General features: G+C 36.3%; 1 protein-coding gene across 1 annotated transcript in view; it reads right to left on the minus strand.

The window, feature by feature from the left end:
• The window catches only part of ZNF385B (zinc finger protein 385B), a 155593-nt gene that overhangs the window by 15700 nt on the left and 121198 nt on the right, over positions 1-18695 (minus strand). The window contains exon 5 of the mRNA XM_041473180.1: positions 6512-6674. Within this exon, the coding sequence (XP_041329114.1) occupies positions 6512-6674 (163 nt within the window). The remainder of the gene's footprint in view (positions 1-6511; positions 6675-18695) is intronic.

Raw genomic sequence — 18695 nt, forward strand, 5'->3', positions numbered from 1 at the left:
GCTAGCATTACAGACAGACCAAAGATTTCCCAGGAGCTCCCAGGAGCTTATCAACAGCAAAATACACAGACTAGTTTTCCATTCAGATTTAGACACACATTGGAAGATGAGGTTTGAATATCCACTTTTGAAAAGTATGAACAGTAAGGCTGGCAGGGAAGAAAATGTTTAAAGATCCCAACCTATTATAATGATTTCCTGTTCACAGACTTTGACTTGCTAATTTTTCTTTTGGCTCGCCTTTCATCCTAAGAGCACAAACCAAACTGCAACTTCCTGAAAGAGCTGCTGAAACTACCTGCCAGAAAGCTATTTACTATTAAATGAAATACTGGCATTGCATGTGCCATGGATGTAAGTACACATATGGTACTTGCGAAAATGTAACTGTGATGACTTTATGAGCATTTATTAAGAATATTTTAAATTATCAATTGTTAAAACACTGTGGTGAAGCAGAGAATTCTACACTGTGCTATTACCTCTGTTTCGGGGGTAGAGATTCAACAGATAGCAATGTAGAAGGATCTTCAAATTGCTGAATCAAAAAGGAACAAAGCTTACCTCAGAGTATAGGGAAAAATGCCCTTGAAATGACTCTCCTTGGTGGCTGAATCAGACTGAATTTACTACTTAGCTGACCGTAAACTAATACCTTCATCTAACAGGAATATGCCTGTGCTTAGCAGGCACTATCTGAATCCACATAAACACAGATGCATGGTTATTTTATGGAGTATAGCTTCAGCAGAGCTCTTTATGTCAGCATAAATGTGAAGAACTGATGAGGCTCATCAGTAGCTTTTGAAGGAGGCCAGACATAAGCACCAGCATCTTTGAAGGGCATAAGGCAGAACCTGTAAATAGGGCACAGTGACACTCTGGAAGACAGCAAGCCAAACACATCCTTGTCCTCTTCCTCTCTTAGAGCCTCTCCCTATCCCTGCCCCACCATCAAAAACCAACTTTGTCACAATCTGTTTGGAGGTTTAGAGGACTTTGGTACATTACACGAAATTATAAGAATAATTAGAAACACTGTGGCTTTGAGGTTCTTATAATGGCATCTGTGTAACAACTTAACTTGAATTTCCCAGGACAGATACACCACAGTTGAGCTGGGGAGGTTTTAAGTCTCTGGTTCCTGGCTACTTCTAAAGTATCAGATAGGAAACAGTTTCTTTGAGCTATGTAAACAAGCCACTCCTTTAAAATGCATGCAAAACAAGGGGATAAATGGAAACAAATGTTAAGGTGAAAAGGGATTTTGCTATGAGATCTGGTATCATTTTTTGCATTAGTCCAAGTAAAGAGTTGCATATGTAAAGATTTAGAATTTGAGCCCTGGCACAAAGATTTTTAAAACAAGTAATGAGTGCTTCGACAATGTGATCTCATTAGACAATGAGATCACATAACAAACAAAGTTAGAGTAAGGGAGTGTCCTGATGGTGGACTCGTGAAATACAAACTGAGCCCTCCATTGGGACATTTCACCTCATCGGTAGTTGATGAATACACAGCACAGGCAATGGGGACACTGGAAAAATCCAACCCATCATAAGCTTCCTGAGTAAATGTGATTCAACATGTTGCACACTACTTTAGGAATAAAAGCAGTCAGTTTTGTTGTGAAAGCACTCCACAGACAGCATTTGATGAACTAAAACTCACATGCAAGACCACAAGGTCAACTTTTAGACCTCAAGGTCAACTTTTCTAAGTCTGATATAGCTTGGAGCTGCCAATCCTGTCTAATGGGACAACTAATTACCATATTCCTGCCAGTTGAACAAAATGGGGTTTCATAGAGCATCCAAAGGATTTATCCCTACCTACTAATTCCCAAGTAACACAGTCTTCTGCTCTTCTGCAATGAAGACTGAACCTGAAATACCCATACCTATCATTTCACAAATGGGCATAAAGCCAATAGAACATACAGAGAATGATCAAAGGCCAAAAATTATTATCTTTTATAATCTGAAATATGATTTTGACTCTTGAGTGGTTTAAAACAGTTGTATTTACTTTCCAATTTTCATATCAAAGCAAAATGCAAGGAAGTTGATACCACATCATTTGTATGCTTCATTTTGAACTATTTATTTTGATTTAGAAGTAGGATCAAAGAATTCCTCTTTGCTTGATAAGTAAACAGTGACATTTCAATCCAGTAATTATCATATGCATTCCTGAAGGATTCATCACTGTAAGCATCTAGAATATGCTGACCTGGGGTCACAGACACCATCTTCTATTGCATTCTTAGAGCTACATTTAAACCATACTTCAAATATTCTAAACTATGTTGTATACTGGTTATTACCCCTGACCTTTCCTAAAGCAATGCCATACACATCTGTATCCTTCTGTGTAGCCATCTTGGAAACCCTGGGCTTCCACTGGGAGGGAAAGGAATCTTACTCTATGCTGCGTTTGCATGGCTAGGATTTGGTAGTGGGAGGGCTACAGAGGTGGATTCTGTGAGAAGCTGTCAGAAGTTTCCCTTATGTTTGACAGAACTTGACTCATGAACTTTTTGTTATATTTTCTCTCCCCTGCTCAGCTGAGGGTGGGAGTGGTAGAGTGGTTTTGGTGGGCACCTGGCATCCAGCCAGGATCGACCCACCCCAGCAGGAGCAGCTCCCAGCGCTATTAACACAGCTCTTCTGTAACTACATCTCAAAGCAGCTAAGAAAAAGCTTGCAGGGTCACAGTAGTGATTTTCTAGCATATAAAACTGTTATATTGCCATTACTGGACTTTTCCTGTGTGGTTTGAGAAACTGTGGGAGACAGGTTATGGATACATCCCCTATGGCCACCTCCAATCTGCAAATACCAGTCAGGACAAGCAGAGATGGCCCAGCTATAGTAGGACAGCAAGAGCTTTGTCACACAATCTGTGATTTTTTTCCTGTCTGCAGAATTAATGGGCAGGGAGGTGGTATTTACAAGTACTAATAAATAACTTTTCTGAACAGCAAGGAGTTGTGAGCTTAGACAATGAGACCACATAACAAACAGAGTGCAAACTTGTTGAGTTAAACCCATTGATATCCACTTAGGGTGCAGCCACCTGCACCATTCCTGCACTATGGCTTTATCATTAAATGTTTGCTGATGATCAATTTACAAATGCCATTTCCAAGTCACACCATACTATTAACAATAGCAGGGAAGAACTCCCTCTCACAATGTCATGCTCAGATCACAGTCACACTTTTCCATTTGGCTGAGGCCACTTTTGCCTGCAGGAGCCCACGTTCTTCTGGAAATATCCCAAAAAACCTTGAAGATTAATTTAACTTTTTTATCTCTACCAGCAGCCACATTTCTCAAGCTGAAAGGATCAACTGAAGAGAGACCACTGCATCATACATTTTGAAAAATAAGGGCTGGATGAATTTGTGTTTTGCCTTTGATAGATTCATCACTAGATGAGCTAACAGTGAAATAATTTTTCCTATTAGTACTATAGTGGTGATGTCTGACAAGTGTTTTGGGCTTCATGCTATGTCTGACTCAAAGAACACATGGCTCTGTAGCAAACTTAACGTGACATTTTTGTTCAATATTTAACAACTGTTCTGTCTGGAGAGCTCCAAGTCATTCATCATTATCTCCTTCAAAATTACAGCACATCAGAATGAGTGTTACTCATGCCTGTTGTGCCCCTTCATTAGCAGACCTAGGTAAGAGAACAATTGCAGATTATCAGTTTACTGTGATGCTCCCTGCACTTTCTGCACTAATACCTGTGGAACTACAGCAGATAAAAAAAAGATCACAAGAACTTTTTACGGTCTTCTCCATTGAGCTTTTCTTTCTACTCTTCCATACACTAGAAAAGGACACCAGAAATTATTTACTACTTGATGAACATGTCTTAGGAACTCTCCAAAGTACAACGGCTAAACAACAGCTTCCCAAGTGGTGGAATTTAATTATCTTCCTTGATTTCATTTAGTTTATCTACTTCTAAAGCAATTTTTTCAGACCTACAGTACACATACACACTTTCAACTGTCCCATACTGAATGCTGAGTCTCCAGTTATTCAGGAGGTCAAGCAAAACATGTGGCAGCATCTTTCAGGACAGAGCACAAGTCAAGACTTCTCTTCTACCTAGGTGCCAATTTTCATCAAATTTATAGGATTTATAGCATTAAAATCTCTACATCCTTTTTTTTTTTTTTTCACACTAGGCAACAATATAGTCAAAATTGTGAAGAGGCAGTCAGAAAAGAACAAATATAGGAATAGATTATATGACCATAAGTCTCATTTCCTCTGAAAATCAGGATAAAAAAAGAACACACATACACACATGAACTGAAATTCTTAGTATGAAGAGATACTAAGGAAAGTTTTGTAAGGAAAATGAAAATATTCTAAAAAGTTAATATCTAGTGCTAGCAGATTTCTCAGACAATGAAAGCTGTCTTAAAAGATTCAGAAAAAATGGCATAAGTAAATTTTTTGCTCCAAAGCAAAAAAACTAACCAAACAAAAAAAACCCACAAAACAAAACAAAGCCCACCAACCCAAAAAACCCATCCCACCCCCCTCAAAAAAAAAAAAAAAGTCCGAAACACTACCCAATGGCAACCTAGTGACTGCTTTAGTTTAGTTTTTTACATTAAGGAGATAAACACATGTCAAAGAATAGGTGGGCAATAATATCTGTAAGGGAAACTGTAGCTGAACAAAACTATGGCTTGTTCCAAGTCTGATAAAACCCCAGATCTTCAAGTTGTTCCCCATCTCTGTGATGATCTTTTCATACAAATACTGAAAAATTGCTTCAAGTTCAGGTTTTTTCCTCCCAAACATCCCATCCTCAGCCTCCTGTACAGCAGTAAGAAGCTGTGAGGAGCCTACTCTCCACAGAGAATCCCACTGTTCTCCTGATGGGAAGAAAGTGTTCAACTAAATTGCCAGTGGGATTTATTTTTAATGTAGAAACAGTTGCAGTGGTGTAATCCAAAAGACACAGATGGTAATCTGTCTAATTTGTACAGAGTAATTAATAGCATTATAACACACTGTCAAAACAGGGCGATAAAAAAAAAAACAAAACAAGAGCAGGTTTCCCTTTTGACTGGTTGTATTATCAAAAACTGAATGTAGATTTTAGATACATTGCAGAGGAAAGAAAAGACTTAATTCAATTCAGACCTCATAGTCTGAAATAGGCAAAGGAAACACAAAACAGCTCCAGATGGTTTCTGGAAGAAAAAGATGGAGTTTGAAAAGGATGATGAAACTTTTGCTATATGGACCTCAACGTTTGGCATTGGAGAGGGAGGTCATTATAAAATTATGTTACCACAGATGAATAACATTTTAAGTTCTCTAAAGTCTTAATTGATATTTTACTTTGGCTCTTGTCTGACTTCTCACCATGTACACCTGGAGCAGTAACCTATCTTAAACAAAGCTGTTTTCAATATTTCAGACAGCAAAATATTTACTAAATATTTTAAATCTTTCTGTTCAATAGCCTACCTTATATTTAGATCAATGTTAAAGTGCTACTGCTTTATAGTAGCATGTCTTGTTTACCTGAAGATGCTACTTGAACTCAGCTCATCTCTCTCAAAACTAAAATGTGATTTGCTAGGAAAATCAACCCAAAATTTGGCACCCACTGTCATTGTTAAGGACCCACAGATAGTTTTGAAGCTGCTGTAAAAACAGCAGGATGACACCGATACTTTTTTTGAGTTGGATTTTTTATGCACATGTCAAAAAATTGTTATTCACCTCATGGCACCTGAGTCAAGATCAGCTCTGGTGAAGAGGATAATAAATGACTCCCTAGGCAGAAGCAAATTTATCAGCAGTAGTCTACAGGACTGACAGCTGGGTAATCCACAGTAGGGGCCTTCTCTTGAATAACACTGTCAGCAAGTTCATGAAAGTCTCCTGTTTCATTCAGTAATACAACACTGACAGAGCAGAAACTCAAGCAATTCTGCTGCTGTTAGTGTTGCTGACCTTCCTCAGATTACTCCTCTGGAGGGTTAAAAAAAAAAAAAGAAGTGATGTTGAGGTACTAACGAGCTGTGAAAGTCAGGAAATACCCGGGCCACAAGACTTCACATTTCTGTAGGTGTGTTTTCCTATTAGAGCAAGATTGTCTTATTCAGAAAGGAAAGATTTCTTACAAAGGTTTCTTGTGCTTCAGCTAAATATGTAACCTCAGAATTCATCCTCCACCCACATCCATCCACTATTGCCATAAGAATATCCATACTTTTTAATAGTAAATTTCATAGGTTTTAAAAAAAATACACTGTAACTTTTAGGGACATCAGTTGTTTCACAGACATGAAACAGCAATTTGAGAGTATCAAAACAAATCTATTCTGTACAAGAAAGCATAGTAAATAGTTTAAAGACAAGTCATGGATCGGTATCATGCAACCAAATTCCCTCATACAAACACAAAAAAAAAAAAGGAGAAAGTAAAGGATGTATAGAACAAAAAAGTTTTCATTGACCTGATTTGTCAGAGATGCTGGCTGTGACTGGCGTGGTGGAGCAGCCCGTGTTAACCTTTGCGCTGTCCTTGGAAGAACCAGCTTTGGGTTTGTTTTTCGTTGCCTCTAGTGCTTTGACCTTCTTGGCATGTTTACTTCCTTTGTAGTGGGCCTCGGCCTGGCTCTACAAAGGAGAACAAATCAGGCTCACTTTTTTTTGCACTTGTATATAATACAATGGATGGCAAGGCAGAAAAGTGATACTTTCAATAGTAGGCACCATATTATTCCACCTAAAAAAAATTTAGTAGCTTTATACTAACACTTTTTATGGATGTGACTTCTTATATATTCAAATGACAGGATTTTAATGAATATTACATATTTTCAGTAACTTGGAAAAAGAGGTTTCGAGATCACATAAAGCCCTGTCACTCCTAATGTAATTCTTTACTTCTATGGTGCTTAAAGAGTTAAAGGACTATACAAATGTAAACACATCCAATTCAGAAAGATGCTCTCAATTTTTATGTGGTGTTCCCGAGTCTTTATTACTTGCAGTCAGAAAGATGTATTGTGCTGAAACATGATTAAATAATCCATTTTTCCTTTGTTTGATCTAATACAGATGTCATAAAATACTTAAACCTTCATTCTAACAGCAACTGAGACAATTGAAAAAATATTACTTGACTATTAGATCAAAAAATATGGGTTAAAATGAGGAAACACCATACCTGTGAACTTCAGTAGACCCAAGTACAACATAAAAAACTAAATATTTGCCAGTCTTGATTGCTTCATAAATTGCCTTGAATATTATTTTTTAAATACTAAGAAAATTGGAATCTGAAGGACAGGGAGAAGAGGAGCTTTTTAAAATAATTATTATTCATTTTGTCTTAATCTGCTCAAACAGAACAGTATAAATATGTACTGAAAAGTTTACTTCACCTTTGCCTTAAAATTGTCCTCAGAAACTAGGTCAGTGTTTTTGAAGTAGCACAGCTAAAGCTAGACACAAATACCTGCCCATTTTTTTCAGTGATATTGAGTCCCCTTCATTGTTCCTGACTCTATATAATCAGATGCCTTGAGAAATCAGGCCACTTTGTTAGAAGCAAAACTAAGGAACTACATACTTAATACAAACTCCAAAGCTTGGAAATTTCAGCTAATGAATTTAAGTGTTTTTCTTGACTTCTTAATAAATTAATTTACAAAATAATGGGCAACAAAAAAGTCCTATCCAAACCAGTGTGTCTTCATGACATTGTACTATTCAGCAATAGCTTTGCATTATTAATATTTCTAAACACAATTTTAAACCATCATTTCAGGCATACCGCTAGGTGCCTCTATTGAAGGTTACATATTAACCAAAGAAGTTAATATTGTTGTTTACTTCAAATTAAAACACTCAGAGAAAGCATGCTTCTTCTAAGCACATCTTGGTACCTGGCATATAAAAACATCAGTGCAAGTAAACTTTCACTGTGTTCATGCAAAACCACATTCATTCTCTCTTGCCAATCAATTATCTACTACTTTATTTAGTTTGCTGTGTTAAATGAAGCGAGCCATGAAACGAGTCACATGCTTTTCGTAAAGAGCAACTATAATACCTAAGATGCTTGAGCTCCATAAAGAGTGCTGCCATATGAGGAAAATTGTTTTAAGATCAGCAGAAATGGGCATTACAATATAGTCACCTTAGGACAGCATGTAGTAACAGCTTTATCATATGGTAGAGGAGAAGTGAAGAGTAGAAAGAGCTGGAGTGGGCAAGAGAACAGACAGCATCTTGGAGTCCTCACACAGGTAACTGGCACCATTGAACTGATGAAGAATTGTTGCTAAAATAGAGGATTGAAGTTCTTACACACCAGAACTTCTTAAGTGATTTTACAGCCCATGAAACAGTGCTTTCCATTTCAGAAGGACAGTGTATGTTGCTGTGGGTGCATCTTTCCTTTCACAGGAGATTTTAGTAAGCAAGCATTCAAGCAAGAAAGGCCGCTAGATTAGTTTATCTTGAATTCCTCTGGAAGTGAGATAGCTTTTAAAAACTTTATTATAAAAACAGCAAAGAGTTTACTCACCAATTGCTATTAAAATATTTCTTGACCTTAAAACCTTTGGAATATTAACACACATACAAACACAATTTAAGGATCATAAAGAAACAACTAACCAGCTATACCACTAGTACTATGTGCACTACTTAAAGGGACACTTGTCAACTTCTGGTTGGATCTGTCCAGTTCTGAATGCGGGCATAGGAGCACAGTGCTGTTTTTGCCCTGCTATGCCAATGTGCCTTATGAGGCAGAGGAGTCCCATCCTGTCTCTGTCCACCTTTGCTGGGTTTCTCCCATTTCTCTTAAGCTTTGCAGCTGTGACATGATGCACCAGAAGGGACGTTTTCCACCAACAAAATTCAATGAACTATTCACACACTGCAGTGTACAAAATGTGGAGCCAAAAATTGGGGTGAATGTATACCCTTTCCATTCCAAAACTTTTAAATTTAATAATAGCAAGTACAAAATTGTCCACTCAAGCATCCTCAAGTTGATGATGTCCCTTTAAATATTTGAACTCTATGCTCTGCGCATATGTGTGCTGTTGATAGGATCATATGCTGCCTGAGGCCAAAGCTATGACATAAGAGACATAAATGCACTCAAGAGAAAGACTTAGTAAGTCAATTTCTTGATAATAAGCCTTTCTGCTGATATTTGCAATAATAATGCCTGCAATATCAGTAATAACCTACTACAGTTTTTGATTCCCTTCATTCAATCCTCATATAGTGTACATGAGACCTGTTGAGAACAAACAAGCCCAGGCAGAATTAAAATTAAGATTTCCATAACAACAAGGAAAGCTTCATGGAAACACAGTGAATGGACTAATTTTTCATCTTTCTAATTATTATAATCTATCAAATTCATAGCTGTATCTTATAAGGCGAAAAAATATTGCTGTGATCCATCTAAGCAAGGGTTTGGAAATGCCATCCTTCTTCAGTACTATTCAACCTAGACCATATTCCTTTGGGGACGGGTGGGATTCTCCAGGCTGGATTTTAAAGTAGTTAGGGGATACAAAAATCTACCTTTAAAAATGTTTCAGTGCCTCACTTTGTCAGTTATTTGTTTCCACACTGACTTTGTCAAGTTTCAGTTCCAGGGGCTGGATATTGTTAAAACTTTGGTTTTTAGACTTTCTCAACTCATCTCTGTTCTGTGAACAGAAACACAGATACTCTTTCCAAACATGAAGTTAGAGGAACATTCCTTAAAGTATTGAAGCAATCTTTCCTAATCACATAAGCACTGTTTTCTACTCCTTTCAGATACACTTGAAGTTCAGAGTTTGCTTTTTATGCACTGTGGGATAAATCATTTGATTCAGCCACCTTTTGGTAACTGTAAATGCTGTATTACCATGTTACATAAACCTTTGGAGTTTTCTGAAGTCAAAGGAAGCAAAAAGGGCAGCTGAAGCAATCTGAAATTGGAACTCAAGTTCTGATTATTATTAATACCAATTTTGTGATTATTAATTTCTTGATCCTTAATAACTCTAATTCTTTAAAATATTTGCAAAAGCACCATATATTAAAGGCAAACATATTTGTTCCAAGTCTCACTTACTCGTGACATAATACAGCCTTAGAGCAGAGGCTATGAGCTTTATATATGATTGAAATACTAGATTTATCTTTGAAGTAAGCCATGATGAATATGATTTTCATTTTTAGTTAAGGCAAGAAGCTGAAAATTTATTTTCATTTGCTCTGGTAATCCATAGGAATTTTTGTACACATAGGGTTCAAAATTCATGTGCATAAAAGAAAGATTATTTTAATATAAGTTCCCACTAAAATATAAAGTCAACTTCAGAGTAAATATCTTTGGGATACAATATTTTCAATGGATACTGAAGGTACTTTTTGACTATCATTAAATACAACTAACTCATGCAAATTTTGTGTCAGCAAAACAATATTTAAGAAAACAAAAAGATTAGGAAAAAAACAAAATGAAAATCTGTTACCTCAAAATATCTTTCTATACTCATGTACTATAATGATTTTAATTGCAAACTACTTGATTCCAGTGTGTACAGCTGCATTTACTGTATGGATTAATTCATTCTACAGTAAAATAATTTATCTGTGCCACAATTCAATATTATTTAAATATTTATTTTTCATTTCAAAAAGATTTAGTTACACCTATTGCTTACATAAGCTGGTATTAAACCTCACCATTGTACTATCATTATTACAATTTTGAAATTAAATGTATAATAGGTTAGGAGGACACTTTTTGAGAAAGTGGAATAAGAAAATATTTCTAAGAAATAACTCCTTAACTGAAAGGAAAGTTTAATTTTGAATTGAATTTAAAACTGACTGTGATCTACTAGCTTGATATGCATACATTGCAACATGTCAAAAAAGAACCTGCCTACTTATTAGACAGCACAGAAGGTCATCAAGTATTGGCTAGTAAGGTTTAATGAAAAGAGCTTTAAGCTGCCATAAATGTGACATTATGAACCAGAACATAAAAAATACCTTTTGTACTGACAGGCCTAATTCCAAAAAGGTGTTTATACATTTGTCTAGCATTACTTCTTGATCAGTGGGAGGCATATTTTATGACACTAAAAAATATGTCTACATATTTGTAAGACCATGACTTAGTGAATAGCTGTATTTTAAATTAAGTTGCAAATACTTAATATAATTGACAACTATGTAATTTCCCCCACAAATTTTCTAGTTTATACACTTTAAATTTATACACCTTAGTTCTATCCACAATCTTTTATTACCAATTTAAAACCCCTAACCAACCAATCAAACCTTATGAATGCTTTAATTTTTAAGAAAGCCTCTATGTCATAAAGATTAATGACTTAGCTGCAAGAAAGGATAGCTTTTTCTACTCTTAAAAATGATACAAATGCAATATTTTATTTAAAATTGCTCCTTGCAACTATAAATTATTAGGTTTGAAATCCAAGCAGGACGTTAAACTGTATGACTACATACAATAGCCTTATGTACTAGACTGCATTGAATAGAACATCAACAATTTAAATTATCTTCTACGTATAAACAGGCTTTTGAAAATGTGAATGACATCAGCATAGCGTAGTGCTTAAAACAACCTCAGTAGCTTTACTTTGTAGAAAGTTCAAAATGTTTCTAAGTCTGCATATATTGAAAAGCTCTAGATAACCAGGAAACAAGTAGATCATACAGATTCATTGATTAGCAGTATTACCTTTAAGAAAACTCCGAACTACAGGCAAGACTGTAGTACAGAAGATACCAGAATATTCCCCAACAGGAGCAATGACTGACAGTGTATTTGAAATCCACATGATTCATTTTGACAGTTCACAAGTGACTGAGTTTTAGAATCTACTTGCGATGTGAATGGCTAATTATCTGAATTTATTGCTACAAAGAGAAACACTAACCTGACAAAAGGCTTGAGTAAGTCTGAAGGTTCAGTGCATATGTGTGGGAGACCAGGATTTTTTAAAGGTTTATTCAAGGGCAGCTGAAGTAGCCCTTCATTGGGTCTTTGTGAAAATAAGACAATTGTACCATCAGCACTTTAGCTGAATGTTTGAATCTGCTACCACATCCTCCAGTCTGGCAATTAACACGTACAATTAAATAGATGTAGATTCTACATGGACAGAAAGAAGGAGAAATGCAGAAATAAAGGGAGACTGAAGAATCCATGTGGGAAATGCAGGTTCATGCCTTGAGCTGCTGTTCAAAAACCACCTGGATGTGGCACTTGGGGATATGGTTTAGTGGTGAACGTGATGGCGGCTGGACTTGATTATCTGAGAGGTCTTTTCCACCCTCAATGATTCTGTCTCAAATCCTGTGTTCATTTGGTGTTAATACAACTGGTAATCTCTAATGAAAAATATTTTGTTGAAAATATCACAAATGCCTCTGGCCAGTAACAGTTCAACCATGGAAAAGGAAACAACTGAAAGACTGAATAGATATGTAATAATCTAGAATTCCATTCTGTCATAGAGTACTTAAAAAGATGAATTTTTTCCTACATGGCACAAAAATTTTTTACATAAATTCAGGCTAAAAAAACTAAGTATGTCCTAAATATAGTCATAATTTATAATGTAGAAGAACCTCTCAACACCTGTGTTCCTGCCCACTTTTATACATCAAGTTGATTACAATGGCAATGGTCCTGGTAGTGAAGGAAACTAACTGTGCAAAACAGGAGCAGAGAGGTATTTATGTTTGTAACATATTGTTATTTCAATTCACAGCAGATCCTAAACTAGAAAGCTCTCTTAATAGTGAGATGTCTACAAAATGTTTGATCACTTAGTTTATCTGTTAGAACCATTCTGTAAGAGTACGCACATTTATTTGAGTATATAAATTATGAAGAATTTAAACTAGAATCATAACTCTAATAAAATTGCATGATAAATTAGGAAGTAGTGTTGAAAAATATATTTTTATCTCATTTGTTATTAATAATAGATGTAATTGAAGAAATCTGCAAACCTGGCACGTTCATACATTTTTTACACCAAAGCTATGCATTAGTTTTCAATTCCAACCTTACAGATTTCTAAAACCTAATTGCTCAAAATAGTAAGGCAGATTATTATTGAAAAGAACATAGAAAAACCAAGGAGCTGTGAATATCAGCCATGTCATAAGAAGTCAACTCATATTTAAAATACCTTACCAAACTTAGTTAAAAGCTCCATTAAATAGCTGTTATTTGAACAGAACTTCCATCATGTTATAACCCTGTACCCTGTAATCATGCAGTATTTCTGTCATGTTGGAGCTAACAACTTTCATCATTTTGTCAGTTCTGTCTACAAAACAGAAAATTACCTTCACAAGTTCCTGAGATTTATGCTTTTAATTACCTCCTATCTGCTTCACTACCCTCCATACCCAAAGAATCAATATAGTCTTATAAATAAGAAAAATGTAAAATGTTTGACAGATGACAATGACAGTTCTGTACATTTTTATGTGATGCTATTGATTATTTTGTTTATTATCCTTTTGACATCATGAATGATTTATTTAAATCTGCAAAGTCAACTTTTGCTAATACTTGCCAAAACTTTAAAAATTTGCCTTCTGGCTTTTTAGAAAGAAACACTATCATCACATCATCTTTATTAGCTCTAAACGCATTCAACAAGATGACCTTCATTGTCTCTTAATGCCAAAGTGTTACATCTGCTTTTCTGATTTGCCTCAAAGTGTTTCCTCCTGATTTTTGAGTCATCTCTTGATTTTTGAGGTGACACCAAAAATCAGGGCTGACTTGCAGTCATTACCCACACAGCAACACACTGTGCAAACTCAAGTTTATTTTCAATCCAATCATACCCTATGAACAAGACAGTGCCCACCAAGCTGTACCACAGCCAAAGACATTTCTGTAAGAAAAAAAGTGTGCAGAGGGAAGCAGACATTATCTGTTTACAAAAAAGACACCACCAAACAAAAATCAGAACAATGACACGTGGACTGCCTGGCATCATGCATTTGCAAGTTTGGATACAGAGAAGCCTGGTTGTTGGAAAAAGGGATTAGATTAGTACTGGCATTATTGTATAGTGCCTAAGCTCCTAAAACTCTCTGGGATTATCACAGAATCCTTTGGGTTGGAAAGGGCCTTTGAGAGCAAGTTCAAATGCTATCACAGCACTGCCATGTTTACCACTAAAACATGTCCCTACACATCCCACATCCTCCATGGGATGGTGACTCCACCACTTCCCTGGATAGTTTGTTCCAATGTTTGACAACTTCCTTTTGGTGAAGAAATTTCTCCTAATATCGAGTCCAAGCCTTCCCTGGACCAACTTGAAGCAGTTTTTCTCATCCTATCACTTGCTTCCTGGAGAAGGAACTAAAACCCACCTTGTTCCAACCTTCTTTCAGGTAGGCATAGAAAGTGATCCCTGATCCTCCTTTTCTCCAGGCTAAACAATCCTAACAACCTCAAGACTAAACAATAAAATAAAAATAATGAGGGAGAAGAGCAGAGAAACTACTTGAGCACAAGGTAATGATTCAGATAATGAGAAAAGAGCAATTCTGCAGAAACCAAACAAATATCCTTCCAACTACAACTCACTTTTCCCTTATGGCTCCAAGCTACAGCATCAGATGCCATAACAGAATAGACACCTTGGGGCCAAAGCTCTACAGCTGCTGGAGACTTACTGCCACAAACCAGTTGAAAATGCTACAGATTCATCTGCCAGAAGGAATGAGAAAGAATGAGCAAGGGGTAGACAGAGGAGGAGTCTACATGGGATAAAAAAGAGCCATTTCCCCATTGCCCTCTTGCTACTGGACCCTGTTACTCGTATCATATGGATTCAGTAAACTCACTGTTGTGGTTTAGGAATGGTATTCCCCAATTTATCACTCCAGCTAAAATAATGTGTTGCTTCCTTTCCTCCCTCCAAATGGAGGAAACAAAAGGAAAAGACCCCAGGTTGAGACAAGAACAATTTAATGGAACAGTGATAAGAAGATGAGAAGTAAGAGCTACAATATTAATAACAAAAGGTATAAGATAAAGAAGCTCCCAATAACAAATAATAGGGGACTGCTCCATCTGCCACATTTGCATGAGTGGAAGGAACCCCTTCTTAAAGGGAGCCCCCTTCGTCTATTCCAAGCAAGGATGGGAGGTGGTGTAGAACAGTCTCCAGGCCCTGGCCATGCCTCTCCCAGCTACTGCAAAAAATTAGCCCTGTCCAGGGCAGAACCAGGACACTCACTCAAGATGATTTTTGGTTTTGCTGGAATGTCTGTAGTACATAGAATTATTATCACCATAATTACATAATTACTATGTAATTAATCCCAGAATTATTAAAAGGAAAAAAAAAAAAAAAGTATTTCTTCAAAGGTTAAGCTAGATCTTTTGTAGCATATCTTGCTTCCTCTTGGTGGAATACACATACTGTAAAATCTGACTCACAATCACAATCTGTTCCATGGAGAGGATTCTTCTCTTCTACTGCCTGGTCTGTCATGGTAGTAAATATAACAGAGTATTTCTCATTTTTTCTGAGCTGGATTATAACACAAGACCATAGCTTGAAGCTCATTGACACATTAGTCATTGTTGCACATGCTGTATCACCACCATGAGGAAATTCAAAAGTAACATGGTGTTTACAGATAATTTGATGTAAAGATGGAAATACCTGTGTTTATTCCAAAACACTGAAGCACACCCAATTGCAACTGTTAATGGATAATATTGCTTGTTTTCTTTTTTTAACTATTTCCAAAAAGAGTATGTTCCTCTGTGTAACAGAATGAAGTTTATGCAGACTAGAAAAAGCATCTCATGGACAATACAACACAATGGTTTCATCAACCTCATTAACATCACTCCTCATAACACTATCCTTCCTAAAATGAGATTTCTAAACTAATGAGATTTCTTCAACTGTACTTGACTCCTGGTATCTACCACCTCCTAAACAAGTTTAGGAAAGAGACCTTTTCTCTATTCCCTCGTCACATTTTTTGCTCTTTTCACTTCCTCTACTCCTATACTTTTATGCTTTTTCTCCTCATTGCTTCTCTCTCTGCTCTCTTCAAAATAAAAGAAAGAATATTAAAAGCCTAAGAAGGAGAAGTAAACCAGAAGGCAAACTGAATGAGTGGGCGTTCAGCTCTAGAGGCAGGCATCCCATATGATTTGGCATGTCCTCGGGTGTCCTTTGTCAGTTAGTCAGCCTGTTGTGGATGTTCCAGGCCCCTCAGATACTCCAAGACACTTAGATTTAGGCACCTAATCCCCCTCTGAGATCCAGCTAGATTATCTTAAGCAGATCATGCAAAAAAATGCTGTTGAAGGCAACCCCAGCAATCTTTGTTGTAATGTTGATACTACTTTTACAGATATAATTCTCCTGAAGGACTTCAAATTTCAGGCTATTAAGACAACTTTAGTTTGCTGTTACTTCAGAGATGACGTCTTGCTTTTTCTGTTTTGTGAGACTTTGGATCATCTCTTCTTTACTGCAGTTTCTCCTGGAGCTGACAGAGATTGGAAGGAATGTCCAAACTACTTGTAGCAGAATTTATTAGCAGAAATACACAACCTCCAATTTGACCAAAATGTAGCTGAAAATATTAAAAAAGGACAGGCAGAGTATGATGGTGAATGTCTGTAAGTATGAGTCAAACACTATCATGTCTTTTTTTGGAAGAGGACAGACATATCAAGTTAAGACTAGATAAAATTAAGAATTTGTACACAGAGGTTTTCTTCACGTTGTACTTTTAAAAATTGAAGACTGGGTGATCCTGAAGAGTTCAGTTAGAAAATACTGTTCAAATTATATGGCAGGGAAAAAAAGTCATTTACAAGCTTTACTTTTGAAAATAAAATCATCACTTCAACATGTACAATCCCACACTCAAGACAACCTATTTTTAAATATTTAAATTTTAAAATTTCCTCCCATCTCTGATCTTTCTTTTCCTGCAGGCAGCTGCATATCTCTGAATGTGTGCCAGAACACTCTCACCAAAGCTAAACATTCAGACACATAAGCAAAAGAAACTCAAAACCTTTGCAATTCACTGGATTAATTTAGTGGGAGGTTTGACAACTACAAATTGACTAGTCTGATTTTTTTTGTGTGTGTATTGATTCAGACCAGTGAGTGTCCACAGCTCAAGGAAAAGATTGCAGGCAAGGAAACCAATTTTCTTCTCACAGATGAATACCCACTGTCTGTGTGTTTCTTGTGCAATTGATAAAACATCCGCAGAATGAGGTCAGCATCCTCAATCACCATGCAAATGAAATTCATTTAGGAGAATAAAAATAAAAAAAGACACTTAATAGTTTAGTTTTGCCATTTTAATTTCATTTAATTGCATAATTTAGGTCAGAGAAAGTTCAAAGGAATGGAACGCCTATCAACAACAAGAAGTACGTCAGCCTTGTAGAGCCAGAAGAAACTCTAAGTGTGGAGTGACTGTGCTACAAATCTCATTCTGCAATGTGCTACACTGATGTTTTAATGCAGATTAACAGAGTTTGATGCTACTCAAAAGCATGTCACATGGTGGAACTGATTTCCTGAAAGATTCTGCAGTTGCAGCATTCACACCTGTATGACTCCCTTCTTCCCCAATCAGCAAACAAAGGACAGATTGTAAAGATTATTCCATGTTCACATTATTTTTGGTCAAAAGGGACCAAAAAGAAAAATACATGCAGAGTCCAGATTTTTATTTCTGTGCAGGAGTTTCAATAAGCTAAGAAAAATTAACTGTGAGTATGCAGAGCTTGGTTGATACCCCACTACCATTACCTCAGGGAAACAATAACAATGCAGGTTATTGTGGGGGGGGGGGGGGGCGGTGGTCTATTTGGATAGGTGAGAATAACATCCAAATAAAATTGGAGATCACTCTCAGAAAAAAAGTTGCTTATATAAATAATTCCTTAGATTAAATGACTGAACCTGAAGAAAAATTTAGCATCTTATTTCTCAGGAGAAGCTAAATAATGCAATGAAAGGCTAGAAAGCTTTTGAAATAGATTACATTATGAAGACTCATTCTCCAAATATTCCTGGATGTTGAGGTTATGAAACAATCGTGAAATTAGGTTTATATTTAAGTATCTTCTGGTATTCATAACACTGCTATAAACTTAGCACTTTCCAAAATCAAATTTCTGTGTTGTTTGTGGATGTCCTGGTAAATTAAACTGCTGCAGAAAGTAAGGTGTTGCATTTCAGCATGTCAAGTACCACAGCCACAGTGCTTCATCCTTTCTTACAACCATTCCTTTCAAAAGGATTATGGTATTTTATAGTAACTACAACTGAATATATTTATCAAATTTAGGAAGAAAGATCACACCACCCTATTGAATACAGCTGGCCCAGAAGAAGAAGTGTGGCTATAATTTGCTACACTTTTATGATGCCACTATTTAAAGCAGAATATTATATGCACTTTTAGTTCTACTTTGTAAGTCTAGACAGGAAAAATTGCTTGGTTGACAGAAGTACAAAGTGATATAACACATCAGCTCTTTTTTTGTTTGTTTCAAGCCACTCAGTTGTGATTCAGTTTATCTGCCTGAAATGCTGTTTG

Source organism: Pyrgilauda ruficollis, unplaced genomic scaffold (genome assembly GCF_017590135.1).
Source record: "Pyrgilauda ruficollis isolate IOZ18807 unplaced genomic scaffold, ASM1759013v1 scaffold3, whole genome shotgun sequence".
NCBI classification, from domain to species: Eukaryota; Metazoa; Chordata; class Aves; order Passeriformes; family Passeridae; genus Pyrgilauda; species Pyrgilauda ruficollis.